This window comes from Miniopterus schreibersii, assembly GCF_964146895.1.
Source record: "Miniopterus schreibersii genome assembly, chromosome: 21".
Taxonomy (NCBI): Eukaryota; Metazoa; Chordata; class Mammalia; order Chiroptera; family Miniopteridae; genus Miniopterus; species Miniopterus schreibersii.
In genome coordinates, this window is record NC_138123.1 from 16,435,840 (window position 1) to 16,454,851 (window position 19,012).

At 41.4% G+C, this 19,012-nt stretch overlaps 1 protein-coding gene across 1 annotated transcript in view; it reads left to right on the plus strand.

The window, feature by feature from the left end:
* RYR2 (ryanodine receptor 2) overlaps positions 1-19,012 on the plus strand; it is a 472,766-nt gene that overhangs the window by 196,957 nt on the left and 256,797 nt on the right. Inside the window, exons 11-12 of the mRNA XM_081124070.1 lie at positions 5,404-5,478; positions 9,172-9,328. Coding sequence (XP_080980196.1) covers positions 5,404-5,478; positions 9,172-9,328 — 232 coding nt within the window. The remainder of the gene's footprint in view (positions 1-5,403; positions 5,479-9,171; positions 9,329-19,012) is intronic.

Consider the following 19,012-nt stretch of genomic DNA (forward strand, 5'->3'; position numbering starts at 1 on the left):
GGCCTGGAGAGAGGCATGGCTGTGTGTGAGTGCAGGCGATGACTGGCATTCTTGGGGAGCTTGTGCTCAGCCCCTCCGGGAGGGGGCTGGTTGGGGGCTCTGTTTACTCCCCGGGTCAGGGATGAAGTGAGCACATAAGGCTCACCCTCGACCGCCTTGGTCCCCCCAGGTCCTGTGTGTACCTTCTTGTCCCGGGTCTGGGAATGAGATGGATTTGCTAAACAGTTTCCATGGGAGTAGGACATGAAGGGGAGCGGTTTCCTCTTCGTTGCCTCTTCTCCCTTGAGGGAGATTCAGTCTTCCCCCCAAACTTGACTCCTGCTGAGAGCAGAGCACCCTGGCCCTGGTTCGGCCCCTCATCATGGAGTCGCCACCGTGGTCGGGGCTAGTGTCAGGGAAGCTGCCGCTGGACTGCAGCTAGAATGCTCCTCTTTCAGAAACAGCCTTTGAGGACAGAGGACTGAAATAGTCACAGGGATCTCGGTAAATGGATAACAGTCCAGGGTGTGGATGCGCTGAAGTGTGGGAAGCGAAAGAGACACCGGATTAAAGTCAACCTTAGGAAAAAGAATTTCCCATGTTTGCGCCGTGAACATGTGAGACCGTTGTTACTTGTCTGGACACATTTAGGTTATTTGACTTCATGGAGATAAAAGCAATGTCTTTTGGGAAAGAAAGAGCTTCCTCCTTTGAATCTCACACGCCTGGTGGTGGATTGTGTTCTGTGTGGAGTAAGAGTGAAAGCAACAGGATGCGTTTTCCACTTTTCTGTCTAGTCCCATTTATGTGAGTCTCTTAATAGCGAGTAGAAGGATTTTAAGGCTTTTAATCCAGGATGATTCATTTACATTTTATACAGATATGTCAGCTCAAAACATATCCATTTCCCTTGTGCAGCAACTTGAATAGAAGTATTGTTGCAAACCCTGCCCCCGAGGAATGCACCGTGTCAGGCACCAGCCTCCTGAGCCCTGTTACCATCAGACTCATGGCCCTGGCACCTGCCTGCGCTCAGCTGCTCCGCAGAGCCCCTCACAGGCACTTCCACAGAAGACGGTGGAGGAGAGACATTCTCCTGTGACGTGTGTAAACTGAAGCTCCCACACTTTCACTCTGGAATGGCCTTTTAGTCCTGGTCTACTTTTCAATCACTTCAGCTCAATTCCGTGAATGCCTGTTGGGGGGCTTGTATGGTGTAGGCATTGGGCATATGCTGATTATAGAAATGACTGAGAGCCAGCCCATCTTTAAGGAAATGACAGTCTATTAAGATCTCACAACACTGCCCTGGTCGGGTGGCTCAGTTGGTTAGAACATTGTCCCGATATGCCAAGGTCGTGGGTTCGATTCCTGGTCAGGAAACATACAACAAACACCAATGATGCATAAATAGCTGGAACAATAAATCAGTGTTTCTCTCCCTTCTCTTCTTTCTCCAAAATCAATAAGTAAATGATATATTAAAAATGATAAATTTTTAATGATAAAAATGATATATTAAAAAGAGCTCAAAACACTACACCACATTCAGGAAAAAGTGGATGTTAATCTGGGAGAGGCCAATCACAGTCCTTTAAAAAATTAAATTGTAGAAAACATATGCCCCATTCTACCCTTTGAGGAAGATCGTTGGGCAAAGACTGCTCTGGCTAGCTCAAGAGGGTTTGAGGTCCCCCATTTGTATTATTTTGGTGACTCCTGAAAGCTTGTCTGCTTGTCATTTGGAGAGGGGAAGAAAAACCATCTTACTAAATCAGCATAGCAACCTGAGTAGGTGGAAAACGACTTTTTAGGCCTGAGTCCCACATCCTTGGCTAGGATCCTTCTATATGGGAAGCATCTTGACTTCAAGTGACTCCCCAGGGAGGAGTCCCTGTTCCCCCAGGAGGATCCAAGCCTCTTCTCTCTAGGGCATTGCACTGGCTGAGGGATTGAGGGGGGACAGAGCGCCTGGGGGGACACAGAGTGGAAGTGATCGGAATGGTGGCACAGGACCCAGCAAAGAACAGCATGCAGGATGGGGCTCAAGACCGCAGCCTTGAAGCAGCAGCCAACCAGAAAGGGACCATCCACAGGGAAAGCACCTGGTTTTTCACCATGACGTGTTGTTAACTGTAGGTTTCTTGTAGATCACCTTTATCAAGTTGAGGAAGTTTCTCTCTATTCCCAGTTTACTGAGAGTTTATCATGAGTGGATTTTGGCTTTGGTCAGATGCTTTCTGCATTTACTGATGTGATACTTTGATTTTTCTTTAGCCTGCTGCTGTGATGGATTTTATGAAGGTTCAGTGATATTTTTATTAATAACCTGATGTGTACAAGAGGAGAAGAGTAATCACCTTTCTTCATACATTGAAGCCAAATATTTCTTTTGAGTTAAAAAATAATGATAGTTTGCCCCGGCCCATGTGGCGCAGTTGGTTGGAGCATCACCCCTTACACTGGGAGAGGGCAGGTTTGATTTCTGCTCAGGGCACACTCCCAGGTTGCTGGTGTGATCCCTAGTCGGGAGCATGCAGAACACGACTGATCGACGTTTCTCTCTCTCTCCCACTTCCTCTTTCTAAACATGTCCTTGAGTGAGTATTAAAAATTAAAAAAAGAAATAATAGTTCTTTGGGTACCAGTTATGACTTTTATAATCTATTTTGTTAAGATTAAAAAAAAAACCACCAATTTTTAAGTTTAAAAACATTTTTCAAAGGAGAGTTGAATTCTCTCATCCATGATGCATTCATTAAACATTAAGTTAGGAATAAAGAATAATTCTGATATTATGTTACCTCCCTGCATTACAGCAGTGAAAATACATTGATAGGCTATTGTCCCTCCTGAATTCTTTGCAAACAGGCCATAAGCATTTGAATGGATAAGGCAATCCTCAGAGGCTGGTAAGCTATTCTTTTTTTTAACTGTGAAATTGGTTCTTTATCGAAATTGGATGTGACTAATTAAATTACCTTTTCTTACTGTTGCGCTGTATTTTGGTGTTCAGCATCTGTCTGGGCAGAAATGAAACTAGAATGGGTGAAAAAGTAGAACTCTAATAGCAACATCTCTCGTTGCTTGAACGTCTGTAGTAGATGGTAAACTTAGGGAAAAGTTTTGCCAGTGGTACTGCAGTAATCCACTTGCAGTCTATTCCATTTTAAAATAATATACTAACTTCTTTACACTTCCTTATGTGGAAGAAACAAAAGTAAACTGAAAATGGCATAATTGTTCTTTTTGTAATTTAGGTATAAAACAGTTCTGTTGCTTATCCTTCATTTATTAAACTGAGGTTGTCTTGGATGAGCTAAGTGCTCTGAAACACTCCAAATTTATCTATAATTATCTTGGGAGGAAAAATAATGAATCGTTCACAGTGTGAATATAATTTTGTATTTAGAAATAGGATTCAAAATAGGTAAGTGGATTTTCTATCAGTTACTTATTGTAATGTTTAATTTTATGTGTCAACTTAATTACCCAGATACTTGCTCAAACATTGGTTTGGGTATTTTTGTGAGGGTGTTTTTGGAGAAATTTAACATTGAAATTGATAGACCAAGTAAAGCAGATTGCCCTCCTTAGTGGGGGTGGGCCTCACCTAATCAGTTAAAGGCTTGAGTGGCATGAAACCACTGACTCTACCATGAATCAGAGGGAACACCTCCTATCTGACTGCCTTTGTGCTGAGACATTGGTTATTGTCCACTTTTGGACTGAAATGGAAATATCAGGGTTTTTGGGTTGGGAACCTGGTGTCACTCTTTGGCCTGGACCTCACACCGACTGAAAGTCACTGCTGTGAACACTGGTCATTGATGCACCTAAACCCCTTAGGTTATAATGGGCAGATCAGGGTGGTTCTGAGCCTACTGTTCAATTCTGACATGAAAAGTTAGACAAGTATTCATGTCACCTCTTGATGGGAAGTAACAGGAAGTACAAAATTCCAGTTTCTGGACCTGCCAAAACAATCAGACGTCAACCTGAACAAGCTTCTAGAGGCTCATGTTGCAAACACTGTGAGCAGGTTGTCAGCAAAATCAGAATGTGGAAAGTGCTCCAGGGCAGATGATACAGATTTTATTTCAGCAAATAAATGGCAAGAATGAAAATTGGAAGAGAGGAGGGGCATGCTGATCTAGAAGAGGAGACGTTCCAGACACCAGTTTGGATCTCTTGTGTGCATCTGATTTGAAGAAGCAACAGAAAACAAGACATTTTTGAGATAATTGGGAAACTTGAACACTGAATGGATATTTGATGAAAACAAATTATGTATATATTTCTGGGTTGTATGTGGAGGGGAAGGTAACCAGAGGTTATAGTTGAAGCTGTGTGCTGGGTGTGCGGGGTCATTATAATACTCTCTGCTTTTGTGTACACCCGGAGAGCTCCACAGTCAAGGCAGGAGGAGTATCTAAGTTGGTAAGAAGGAAGGCGGGTGAGGGTGGTGGTAGGAAACTGTCAGGGCCGCAGGGGCTTCTGCAGTGTTGAAGAAAATCAAACAGCCCACTGGATTTGGGAACATGAGGGTCATTCAGTGGCCGCGTGAAACCTGTTTCAGTGGAGAAGGGAGCCTGGAAGCAGGATCGGAGGGCCTGAGAAGGGGGTGCTAATGCGGGGAAAGGAAGGGGCCTGAGAGGAGTGTGGTCAGACAGGTTACTGCCTCGGGAGCGCGGGGCCCTGTGGAGATGAAGATCCGGGGAGCAGAGGCGGCAGGGACTCGGGAGGAAGGGGCGCTGCGTCGGCTCCAGTGTCCTTGAATGTCACAGGGCTTGGCACAGAGGCCAGTTTGGATAATGTGAATAGTTACTTAGCATCACCAGCAAGGGGTTGTCACAGGAGCTTTGGAATTTGAGTATGTGTCACGTACATTCAAGTAAATGTTTCTTTCCTTGTGTGTGTGAGACCTCTTGTTTGTATTTTTGGTGATATTTATACTTTCCTATCTTTTATCATTTTTTCAGATTGTTATACTAAAATATTAGAATGTGTTCTTATATTTCTTTAAAATGTTCTAAGTATCTAGAACAAAATTTAGAACTGCAAGTATGAATGTGTTTAAATACTAATGTGTTAAACTACACCTAAAGTTATAGCTGAGTGCTTTTACGGACCCCAATTAAATGAGCAAGGTGAGTGTACTCCCTGCGGGTGGGGTACAGTGGAGGGGGAGGTGGAGAGGGAATGAGTGGGATTAGAGGAGAAAATGACCAGGGGATATGTTTACATCGGATGTTTATTTAGGGCAGACTATGCCATCACTGTCAGTGTTTTTGGTTTTTTTTATTTCCAGCTCTATTGTCTCCTCCAAAAAGCATGAGTTTCACTGTTTATCCAGAAGCTTTAGCTTGAAAAGTAGAGTCCAAGAATGCAACATGTTAAAATCGGGCTCTTTTCTTTGAACAGAACTGTTCATTACGAGGGCGGTGCCGTTTCAGTTCACGCGAGGTCCCTGTGGAGGCTGGAGACGCTGAGAGTTGCGTGAGTAGAGCCCCTGAGGGCAGCCTCTCCCATGACAGAATTTTATCCCAATCATGCCTTTTATGATTGAAAAACTTTTCCTGCTCACTCATACTTCTATGCAATAAAAATATGTATATAAATTAAGTTTATTTTATATTTTTATGAGATATGTCAATAACTTTAAAAAGTTCTTCTTTATTAACCCTATTACTTATTTATTGATGTTACATTTCTTCTATATAAATAGTTGGGTCAAGTGCACCTAAACATTAAAACATGATAAACACTGAACTTAAAGGTAAAATTTTATTGGAAGTACATCTCAATGAGATGGAAAAAGAAGACAGACTTACAAAGCAAAAGAAAGAAAGCTCATAGTTTTTATGTGCTTCATAAATTATTCAGAGTGTTTAGGGAAAGGGGCTATAAGGATTTGGATGTATTTCTTTTACCTTCTATAGTATAAAAACGACAGCTCACTAGAGAAACGAAAAAGTTAACACGAGTGAAGTTTGGAGGTGTGTTGTCTTCTGAACAGGTTGCAGGTGTTTTTAAGTTTATAGATAGATACACCTGCGCTTCACGGCCCTGTGCTAGAATAAATGAATTTTTTTGTGTGTGTGTGTGTGAACAAATGAGGCCCTAAATTTGTCTCAATTTTTAGATTAAAAAAATGGAAGGCCAAGCACTCCCAAAAACCTGGTAGTCTTCACTTTTATTGTCAGCAATGTTGTTGATGAATTGCAACTACATAAATCCCATTGTTCCGCACATCTTTCTCTCTCTTGTCGTGGCCTGATGTTTGGAGTGGGAATAGAAAGCAAGGTACTGGTTTGAACTTTGAATGGGACAGCTGCTGCGTAGGAAGGGCCTGGCCCGGTCAGCGGAGCTGTGTCTATGCTGACTGCCTCCCAGAACCCAGGGGACCAGGTGACAGCAGGGGATGTGGTGGCAGAAGGCAGAGCCGGTGGTTTTCAATCATTTAAAAGGTTAGAGACAGACTATTTTATTCCACTCTGTGAGCCTGATTTATACCATTTCACCTTCCTGTTTACAGTAGGAAAGCAGGAGGCTCATAGGTAATGAGGGTCATTATTTTAAAGAATTATTTTTCAGGTTCTGCTGAATCTTTGAACTACTATTGCTTTATTGTAAACATACAAATTAGGCTGCATTTAATTTACACCTCTAATTATATGCAATGGCCACATAATTGCTCATTTTTCTTTATACTTAGGAAATTCTAGTCAAAGGTCCTGCTGTGTTTATTACAGATGTTTATTTCCAAAGGCCATTGTTTATGTTCTGCTATTTGGGATGGTCCATGTTGGTGCTTTTTTCTCCAGTGAGGCTTCAAGCTACATTTTTGTTATAATTTATGTAGCCCAGTAGTTATATGTTTTATATTGCAAACTTATACAAATAAGTTTAATGTTGTCAAAAAATTTTCAGTATCATGAACATTTTAATAAGTTTTATTATTAGGAGTTAGATGAAATAGGAAACATATTCCAGTATTTAACCCCAATGTAAGAACTTTGTAAGCAGGACATATGTTAATTTCTGTAATGGGAATGATTGTTGCAATTAAAAATATGCATTATGTATTTTTCAAATTCTGCTTTCTTATGTTACAAATAAACAAAATCAGAGGTTGATATATCATGAAGAGTAACCACATGCTCCCCATTCTTTTGAGATAATTTGAATTAATTGTAAGTAATATACAGGGAACCGTTTTCTATGTTACCTTAGGAAATTGCTTTATATAACTACAGCACTGCTACAATTTTCAGGTTTTACTAAATATTGTTTTCTTGCCCATTGATTCTCTGGGGTTGTCCTCTTTTCTTTTGGGCCATGGGCATATGAGTAGCCATAAGTTGAAGAAAATGTGCTTAAATTTCACAACGATTTGCCAATAACTGGCCAAATTCCTTCCATTCTTACAGAATCCCCTTGGTGACCTGAAAGGGGCCCCATTAAATAGGGTTGAGCATGGTTTGCAAAATGCCCTCTAAAACTCTGGTGGAAAGCACGTGTTTGGTCAAAATTTTGGATTATTTTGAAAATGAGGTTGTTTGCTATGGTGATCAAGATGAGTCATTATCTGGAAAAATATATTCAAATGCTTCTTCAAATCATGAAAGTGAATATTAAAAATAATAGTGTTTTTCATAGTATTTGCAAAAAATACACTTAATTTTATAAGAAGGGACTAAAGCTTATTATCAGACTAGAAGTGGTGCAACATGCTGTTGTTGGTAGAACAAACTTTAATTCACTTTTAAGATAATATGGTGTGATTATGAGTGTTTATTGGCACATGGTTATTAATTTAGTTGGGGGACTTGTCCCAAGTAATTGTCTCTATAGACAGACTTATGTAAAAATGAACTTATGATATTGTGGTCCTGTTAACTTTCAATGCTAACATCACAAGGCAAAAAAACAGTTTAGGAAAATAGCATAAAAATGACTTACTATTTACTGCAATAGAAAAATTAGCAAAAAAACGCTTAATTTGTAGACTAAAATTATTTTTAATGACTGTTTTAAAACAAATTGGTGAACTGATAATAATATTGAAAGGCTCCATGTCTCTGCTTCCTATCGGTTTGATTTATGATACAGTGATAATTATGTACGTACTTTTCAGAGTTTATCTCCTCTCTTTGTAAAGTACTGAGTGTTCCTCTTCTGCTTTGCCTTGAGTTCTAATTGCCTGACACCAGCTTGGCCATCCTGTCTCCTCAGGGTTTATACCTGTGGGAATTCCTTTCCACTCGTTTATTTTTTGGGTGTGTGGTTTTTTTAGAAATTATTTGTCTGTCAGCATGCTTCTTATCAATGGTAAGAGGCCGTCCTTGCTTTGCAGAGTGCCACAGTCACTGACGGTCACTGACAGTCACTGGCGGTCACGCACACGAGACGCTTGCTTCTGCTCCGCTCCACAGCGAGCGCGAGGTGCGGACGCGCTGGGCTCGTGGCTCACACGGCACCATGGCGCAGGAATGGCCCATAGCTCGGTTTTTCTTTCCATCCTTCTCTGAAAGGCATTATTTTACAAGCAGATTTTAATCATCGTAACTTTTTATCTTCCCCTTAGTTTATGTTTCCTGTTGACTGATTTCCCTTTTTCCCCATTTGGACCTTTTTATAATTTTCATTTTCTTGTTTGTTTGTTTGTTTGTTGTTCGTTGGTTTTTAATGAGATAATAGTTCTTCAGTATTAAAGCATTGGAATAGGTTTCTGTTCTCATGTAAATACTCTAACCTGTATATATATGAATTTACAGTTAATCATAATTAGGCATTGACTTTACCACTAGATTTCAAGTCTGTGCAAATCCAACAAAAGTTTTTAGCTGGTAAATTCTAAAGTATCATTTAAGTGTTGTTTCTGTGTCTGTGACTAGTGAGTGGAGGTGGGCTGGGAACATGGGGGGGGCGGTGTCTAGTGTGGCACTGTCACACTGGGAGTCAGGAGACCTAGCGTTAATTTCACTCCATTACCTGTGTACTGGCGAATGTTCCCTCCCCTCTGAATCTCCTTCTTGTCTGTGAGCTGAGGTTACCCCCTGCAGCCTCATAAGCCCTGGGCCTTAGGCACCTACTGTCTGCGCAGCACCAGATCCTGGCTGACACTCGCGCTTGAACTGCTGCTTCTCCCGAGTGGCTGCTTTGGGTCAAGTCTGCCTGTTTTTGCAGGTGGAGCGGGAGCCACATTCGGTGGGGGCAGCCCTTCCGGCTGCGCCACGTCACCACGGGGAAGTACCTGAGCCTCCTGGAAGACAAGAACCTCCTGCTCACCGACAAAGAGAAAGCCGACGTGAAGTCAACGGCCTTTACCTTCCGGTCGTCCAAGGTGAGCTGGAAACCTCAACGTTGGGTCTCCTGTAAGTGAACCCACCCCCCTCCCCTCCGTGTCAGAGGCGATGGGAGCATGTTACATGCTTTCCTGTCCCCAGGCTCTCCGGACGATGAGTGGCGTGAGCACTAAGTGCACAGTCACTCCTGCAGGGGTGCTGGGCTTTGCTCAGTTTCTGGGGCGGGTCCCAGCTCACCTCCCCCGAGCAGTGGGTTCCTGAGCATCCCAGTAAGACAGCAGTGTCTGACTGCAGTGTCGCAGGAACAGCTGACGGGTTCAGCTGACAAATGCCAAGCAGGCATTGCATTCATTTTGTGTGATATTTGTATATTTCTGTCCTTAATTCAATGAAGATTGTGAGATTGGTCATAATGATTGGAATGGGATTGAATTACCAGTTAGCTTTGGTCTCAGAGATGCTAAACTTCACTCCCCTGTTTTAGGTAAAGGTAAGTTTGGGTGAAACCAGAGTAGCTCTGGAAAGACAGTGGCCTGTGGGTGTCCCTCGGGGCCCCTGCTTCGGAGCACACAGGTAGTGGGACATGCTTCTGACTCCAAGTCCCGAAATCTCTGGGAGAATAGCCAGCATAGGTCTCTGTTCTCTGTGGTGACAGTGAGACAGAGCTGGCCCACTGCTGTCTAATCTCAGCTCTGCATGCAATATCTGCCATGTGGGCCATGGAGCGGCTCTGCAGCGGTGCTTGGGTGCACCTCAGATGGGCAGTGCTGCGGCCAAATTGCCCCTCTCTGGTTGAAGGCATGGTGGTCTCATAGTGAGCATGCATGGTGCTGAGGGCGAAGCAGGAGGTGAGGGGTTCGGAGCTTATCCACTGAGCATCACAGTCCCAAAGGAGCAATTTCATCCCAGGTAGGTCAGTGATCCCAGGTAGGTCAGTGATCCCAGGTAGGTCTGTCATCCTAGGTTGGTCTGTGATCCAAGATAGGTCTGCTAGCAGAGCTGAGCGCTCTCCGTAACTGATTGTACTGAGTACCAGGGCCCTGGTTTTACAGAAGGGAAGACCAAGGGCAGGAGAAGTGAGTTACTTGCCCAGTCGCTGGGCTGGGATCACAGGAGAGCCAGTGGACACGAAGTTATCGTGCCCCAAACCACCTGGCCATGGAAGATTTCAGTGACCATGCCCAGCTGCAGGCCTGGACCCTGGGCTGGCTCGTCCCTCACTGAGCCCAGGTGGCCAGGGCTGCCACAGCAGAATTGTGCCCTGCGCCTTACCCGGTCTCACACAGCTGAGGGCCACCCACCCTCCACAGGCTCCACAGCCTGTCACTGTTGTCTAGCCTGGTCTCCCCAACCCCACTATTGCTGTAGAAACGGGAATATTGAATTCATCTTTCTTTTTCATCTTTTCTATAACAATCATATTCCCAAGGTCTCAAAAAAATCCCATTTTTGCTGTAGGAAGCTGAATTATGACACCATCTTTCTATTTTCGTTTTTTCTATGAAATCTTTATTGCCCAGGAGGTAAATGGATGCTTCTGGCAGAAAGTGGCTGGGGCTAGGTTATTCCAGCGGGTAAGGAATGCAAAAGAGAAAAGTAGTGAACAGATTTTCATACTTTCTGCCATACATGTAGCCATCGATCTAGCAACCTAATTTTTTCTCCATTTTACAGGATAAAATAAAGCCTTAGCAAGTAAACTTTCTTGTTTTTTGCCGTGGCAGAGAGTCAGGTGTTTGACAAATGTGATTGATAACTAAGTGGTATTAGCTACAAAATATATTGACCTGGAAATATTTCTATCAGAACACTGTTGAGTGAAAAAACACACAAGTTATAATGTAATTATAAAATGTTATTGTTTTAACTTAAGTAAACCTCTGTGTGTGTTTGACCATGACTATATAATCTGCTCCAACTTTTAACTTTGGATACTTCAGAAAGATCAAAATAGAAGGTGTGTGGGAATATGAGTGCAGGGAAAATTTTGTTTCACTTTAAAAAATATCAATATCCAGATTATTTTACCTGTCACAATAGCCATATTTCTTTGTAACGAAAAATCAGTTAAGGATAAAACACCCACTGCACTGACGTTCTTGACATGAGTTTTGTGTACATTTTTAAAAGCTGTGAATATTTCCAAAAACTCTTAATAAAAGTTCTTTCCCAAAACAATAGCCTTTGAAACATTTTTTCTCCAAGTCTCTCTCCTAATAGGCACTTGGAGAATTTTGGCTGTGTCTGGATTTTGACCATTCTGTAATGTCATAGCTTAGACGAAAAGGGCAGACGGGATCCCAGTGTTACCTTTTAGTGACTCTCAGTTTCTCTGAGTTTGGTCTCCTGCCTGGAGCTCATGCTGGGAGCCAGTGTCGTGTGCAGGCTGTTACTAACTCGCTGCCCAGCGTACTCCACCGTTCAGCTCACAGCGATAGCTGCATGTGGTAACGTGGTTGAGAGGAGGGAAGGTGAGGCTGACAGCCAGGAAAACATCTTACTTTTAAAATCACAGGAGATTCTAATTTTAAATTAATAGCCAGCTAGGTAATTACAGTTTTTTCCAGGAGATACGGACAGTAAATCTTTTTATTATTTCTTTCTAAAATTATTTATTTATTACATATTTAATGCATAGTCATTATAGAACAGTTTTTAAAAGGAATACAAAAATGTGGTAAGGGGAAATTAAAATAGTGTACAATCATCATTTAGAAACAACTCCATTGTGTGGGTATTTTAGTTTTTAACAAATATATACACATTTTGATACAAAATAAAATAGGATGAATTATATACTATGTTGTATGTAATTTTTATTTGATATACTATTATACTCGATGTTTAATAGAATTTTGGCAGTAATTCAACATCTATTATGTAATTTGTCATGAATTATTTAGCCACATCTGTTTAAATATTTAGTGAGTTTTCAGTTTTGCCTTGTAAATCGAACATTTTAGTCTCCACATATTTCTGCCTATTGCTGATGCTTCCTTTTTGAAAGTTGAACAGTTTGGGTAGAGAATGTGAGGCTTTGGAAGGCTTGATTCTGCAGGCTGTCGGGGGTGGCGTCTGTCTGCACGCACACAGTCTGGCACCTGCCACCTGCTGCACTGGTGCTGGTCCAGGCATCAGACCCACCAGACGAGGCACCTTCACATTCTGGGCTGGTTTCCATCTGCCCAGCAGTGTGTGAAAGTTTACATTTCTGTGCAGCTTCATCCACAGATAATTTTTACACTTCTTTGCTAATTTTGACTGATAAAAAGCAATCATATCTTATTTTAAGTTAATTTCCTAGTAGAGGAAACAGACCCATTTTGCAGGCATATTACAATGTTTGTAGGATGAGCTGAATGACACTATCACTGCGGTAAGCAGTTCCTGAAATCCCTTCTCAGTTGCTGAATGCATGTGGCTTTTACAAGCAGGTGAATGTGAACAAGATGTTGCCACACTTGATACTCTGCTCCCAAAGATTCGGACTTCTCCTCTGCAGGTGATTCCCACAGTGTGCTTTAGAATGTACTCAGATTATTTAAAATACTTCATGGATCTTAAATATATATATATGTTATATATGTTTTCTCATATGTATTTCATAGGAGCTCCTAACTCTAACATGGGCCCAAATAGGGTGGGTAGCAATAGCGTGGCCCAGCTTGTGGACTCTCAAACTTACCAGTAGATTTTTTTCTAAAACTAAGCATAAATATATTCGGCTAGGAGTGGAGAGAAGTTCCTTACTTTGAATGGTGTAGAGAATCCTGGTTCTCCTGACCCCTCTTCTGTGGGATGAAAGGGGGAGTGTGGTGTTTGTCTGATGCCCTCTACCGAGTTCCTTGAAACTCCCTGACAGCCTGTTTGGGCTCCCTCTGTTCTTCTGATCAGGCCTAAGTCGGTACAATGACTTCAGAATGTTAAAAGTGGCTTTTGCTCACAGCAATGCCTGGCTTCTAGGATGATTGTCTGGAGCTGGTGACTCAGACTCCCATTCTGATCATCAAAAGTAGAACATGACTTCTTTTTTTGTGTTTTTGGTGGTTTTCACCCCAAAGACAACCCTTTGGTGGCCATTGGGATGTCTTTGACAGTGACGTGAACTCACAATAACCAATCGCAAATTCAGCATTTGGCAGACGAATCAGCAGTGGTTGGTACCTACATGTGTTCAGAATAAACACACTGAAGTAGGAACTAGTTTGTAATATGATGTGGCTTTTTGTTTTTTTCGTTTTTTTTTCAAAATATATTCCTATTGACTCCAGGGAGAGGAAGGGAGAGGGGGAAAGAGAGAGAAACATCAATGATGAGAGGGAGTCATTGATCGGCTGCCTCCTGCACGCCCCCAACTGGGGATCGAGCCCTCAACCCCAGGCTGTAATATGACCTGTGTTGTTCTCTTGTTTTCCCAGCTCTGTCGAGATATAATGCCGTGCAGCGCTGTGGAAGTTTAAGGTACACAGTGTTTGGTTTGGTGCCCATGTGTACTGCAGTGATCATGCTGGTCCTCTCTTCAGGAGAGCCTTTTCTGTGATGGAGAATTCAGCTTGCTTCCTGTGGGTTTTCTTTGGCCCATTTTTCACTTTTTCTGCTCCTGGAACCATCACTTTTAAGTGTGTTGAAATGTCAGTTTTAACCATGAGGTAGATCTTGCCAATCACATATGTATTCTACTTCCCCCAAGATGTAATTTTTAAAAAATATGTTTTTATCGATTTCAGAGAGATGAAGGGAGTGGGAGAGAGAGAAACATCAATGATGAGAGAGAGTCACTGATTGGCTGCCTCCTGCACACCCCCTGCTGGGGATCGAGCCTGCAACCCCTGACCAGGAATCGAACCTTGATCATAGGTCAATGGTCAACCGCTGAGCTACACTGGCTGGGCCCAAGATATAATTTTTAAGCTTAAAATGCCACTAAAATATTCCTCTCTGGGTAATTTCCTCCAGTTTCCCTCTCCGTGTACCACCAATAGAAACCCACTGCTACTGAAATGATAAAATACCAGCCTCAAGTTAGACTGCCAGTGAGTCACAGGATTGTTGAGCAAATGAGAAAATAGGAAGAGCACAGTTATTTTTAGGACATAGTTTTTAGTGTGTTATTTTTGTTTGAGATTTTTATTCCTGGTTAAAAAATATTTTAGATGCTTTAAAAATCACTCACACAATGAAAATAAGAGTAACGGTTAATTTATGGGCCAAATGTACTAACTACCTTATATGTATTATCTCCTTTAAGAACAATGTGTTGCTTACCTGTGAGCAGATGAGCACCTATTATAGTTTAGTGATTGATTAAATATCTAAAAAGTAAAAGCAAAATGAAGAACATGTATTTTTTACCAAAATAATTATACAAAATTATCATTGTAGATGAATTTTTATTTAGTCAGGATTAAATCCAAAAGAGATTTTTGCAGTAACTCTTTTCAAGGGGTGCTGATAGCATTTAGGAAATAAGGCCAACTGTGGCTTCAAGAAGAGATGGAAATTCAGTGATAGGCTCTATGGTGGTCCTTTTTAACTGCAGTAAACAAGAGTGAGCTCACTGAAGCCTCAGTCAGAGTTCAGCCAGAGAAACAGAGCCAGTGCGAGATATTAAGAGATAAGCAGTTTGTTAAGTGGATTTGCTTTGTGAGCTCCCGAGGGCTGGTGAAGTTGGCCATAGCGCAAGGCACATGGAAAGGAAGGCCATGAGCAGGCCGGGGTGCTGTGGGTACCAGCTGTCTGTGGTCCCTGAGCTCAGGGAAAGCCTCAGCCCCCTCCAAAGGGCTCACTGAGCAAGTATCGCTCTCCCGGCTGATTTGCTCTGAGTCAGTTGATTAGGGACCTTAATTACATCCGAGAGATTCCTTCTCCTCTGCTTCGTGAGGGAACCTGATCACGGGAGTGGTGTCCCTTCGGACTCATCGGCCCAGCCCGCACGTGGAGAGCACTGTAGAGGATACTGGGGGGCTTCTCGAAGGCTCAGTGATTGTTTCACTGCTGCAAGGAACCCCCTGGCACAAGAACATTTTACATCCTTTATCTCCACAGACCCACCCACCAGAGCCTTCTCAGAAGATTTCTGCGCACCAGGGATAAGGAGCTTTTTACACATTTTCCCCTCTGCCCTGGATGGGCTAAGGTTGCCTTGCCCTGTAGCATTTTTAGACTCACATTTCCCCGTGGCCAACTTTCTGTGCTGCAATGTAGCACCAAAAAGAAGCAAGTAAAATGTTTTTGACCTTTAACTTCTCTAACTTTAACTATTATTTGTCTTAAGGAGAACTGGCCCTTACAAAAACAAACACTCCAGCAATTAAGAAGAAGAGGGGGAAAGGCCTTTTGTTTCATCCTTTCAGCCACTTGGCAGAATAATTTGAGTAGATTTAAGGATGATTTCAGCTAATGCCAGAAGAATCTCTTTGAACTACCTGGTCTGTAGAATAAGAGCATAATCCTACAGGACTAGTTTAAATTTACTAATGAGTCTAGTTCGGGATATGTAAAATCTTACATCACTTAATAAGGACAGTAGTTCAGAAATGATTTGGGCTTTATAATGCATCAGTGTGGCGTAGCCAGTGACAGAATATACTTAGTAGGTTGCAGACTGATCTTTCTTCTGGAGCCATCTTCACATTCATTTGAATGCTAGGATGAACACTAGTTTATAAACATATTTTCTCTGGGAAATTAGGAGGAATATACGATGTTTTTTCTTCTCAAACACTCATTTATTCACTTAGCAAATCTTCATTGAGAATTTAGTATTTTCAGGTCCTGGGAATATGGGCCACTGGGCAGAAGAGACAGCCTGTGATTCCTGTCCTTGAAAAACTAAGTAGTATTGGGTAGAAAAGAAGGCATTTGAGGAACAGTTTCAGCAACGTGCCAGCATTTCTCTGATGGTTGAATTACGACATGCTATGAGGATACATGAATCAAAAGAGAAAATATGTATCCAAACAAAATTCTTACAGTGAAAATAGAAGTTTTTTCAACCACCGTAGACTGTATCAAAGTTTTCTCTTTGAGTATTTTTGTGGTTCTCAAGATCTCATTCTTATAGGATGGATAGTTAGACTATCAATGTTAAAGTTTTGTAGATGTTAATGAATTCTACGATAATAATGAGGGTTGCAACATTTCCTTGATTAAATGCAGGAGATATAGGAATTAAATTTTTTTACATAGTTTTTTGAAAGAAGTTTCATTTCTATTTAATGGCAAACTACTTATATCAGAGTGCTTTTAATAGCAATCTGATTTTGAGATTGGAAAACTTCTATCTACTTTCAACTTTATGGGCTCAATGTATAACTGCAATCTGTATTAAGATGATTCAATTAATATTATATTTCAATTGATGTTTTTTATTATTACATTTTACTTTTTATAATTTATATTTCTCAACTGTGATTCCTCATCTGTTTTATTATGTATATATTTTTCTTTATGCTCTTATACCTGTTTTATATCTATAATAGTTATTTTAAAGTCCTCGCCTACTGATTGTAAGGGCCATCTTTGCATCAATTTCTATTATTATTTTTTTAGTACAGGTCATTATTTAAAAATTTAGTATAGATCAATTTTATTGTCTCTTCACCTCTACTTATTTTTGAAAGTACATTGGATGTTAGACAGGACATGTTGTAGAGACTGCCTTTTGTTCAGGTTGATTTCTGAAGGGTGATTGGGTTTGGAGACAGTCAAGCTGGCTGGACTGAAACTCCGCTTTCCTCTCTTTTGCAGCGGGCACTTGTTACATTTCTGCTTAGTTATTTCATCTTCCATCTCCTGCCATTATACTCGTCCTCCCTTTAGGGGTCAACCAGAATTTGGGTGGATTTTATAAGCAGGTTTTGTGGATACTTCTCTGATTTAGCTGATCTAATTTCCAGGCTGTCGTGAGCCTGAAGCGTGTCCTCTGGTACCTCGGGTCTGGGAGGCAGCAGATCAGGCAGGGCTGGCCCGAGGCAAAGGGCAGCTTTTTGTGAATCACCTGGGTGCTGTTTGTCTTTAGAGAGAAGTCTACTCTTCAATTTGTCCCTGCTTTTGGTCCCTCTCAAGGGCCTTCAAATAGATTTTAAAAAGTATTTTTTTGAAATTTTATAATTATATATGGGAGATTAGTCCAACTAAACTATTCCATCATTTCCCAAAGCCAGCATAATTCGAAAGGAAAGTAAAATTGGAAATGTGATGCTGAAACTAAAGGCCCTAATTTAGATATAGTACAGCTAACACAGAGTCTTAGTGAGGTAGTTGCCCGCCTCCTCTGGACACTTCGTTTCTAGTAAAGGCTACTTCTGTAGACGCTTCTGCCAGCCGTCCCATTTTTGGTTCATGTCATACTCATTTCTGTGCTTGTTCAAAGGATCTAGATTATTTTCACCTGAATTTCTCCTAAGCCTGAGCCAGAAAAAAAGACAAGAAGAAGAAAAGAAGTTCTTTGTTCTTTCAAACAGCAAATAACCATACTTTTCCCCCCAATGTCATTTTAGCAGTTCTTTCCAGACCTGAGAATCAGCCATCAGGAAGTTGCATAGTTAGAACTTCTAATCCCGAGTGATGGGAACCACTTCGGTAAAAAGCAGACAAAGCCTAACTTTACATTAGTAACTGTGGCCCCCCAAACACAGTCCACAGTCTAGGTAGACTACACACAGATCTCCTTGGATAAGAGAAAAAAAAGAATCTTCGGGACTCATTGTTTTATTCCGAGGAGATAATGACATGGTTGTATTTTCCCCCAGGATTTAATTTTCCTATCGATAGGGTTGGCATAAGAACATTAGTAGCTTATCTTGTTTGGTAGAATGACAATTGGAATGTTTTATTATCTGTTTTATTGCAGATACTTAGAATAGTGTTTCAGATTATTTAAATCAATTTATAATTTTATTCATTTTCTTATATGGCCTTGACCTTAAGAATTTCAGCTCTGCCTGGCCAGCGTGGCTCAGTGGATGAGCGTTGACTAGGATCTAGGAGACTGAGGTTGGATCCCTGGTCAGGGCACATGCCTGGGTTGGGGGCTCGATCCCCAGCAGGGAGTGTGCAGGAGGCAGCCGATCAATGACTCTCATCATTGGTGTTTCTCTCTCTCTTCCTCTCCCTTTCCCTTTCTGAAATCAGTAGACATATTTAAAAAAAAATAAAGAATTTCAACTCATTTTAATTTTAGTTGTTGATGGAAGGTTATCATTTTTGTGTTATTAATAGAGTGTTTAAATGATATAATTTTTTATTGAATTTTCCTTTTTGTGTGATGGACATGAATTTTACTCCAACCTAATCTTCAGAAACATTATGTAACTATTACTAATTTCAAACAACAGTCAAATAACCAAAGGCATAGAAGAAACTTAGTAAATTTAACAAGGAAAGTTAGACCAAGGAGAATAAGAACCCACTAAATGAGGCATTGCAACTGAAAGAAGGTTATACTTTTTCTGTTATTTTAAGGCCTGTACGGAACTTCAGGACATAGTGAGTGGATTAGGGTTAGGAATAGATCAGGATTAAGCGGGGGTGGGGTAGGGGGATTGAAAGGGAGCAGGTCGAAGGAGGAAGCAGTAAAATACAGGGATTTGGAAGGAGCGTTAGCTGGCATCAGGGCATTGGTTGCATCCTCAGGGCAGAGGGACTTTAGCCCAACTTGTGGTTCAAGTTGGAAATTGCATTATTGGAAACTGAGCTGCAGTAGTTTCAAGTAGTTCTAG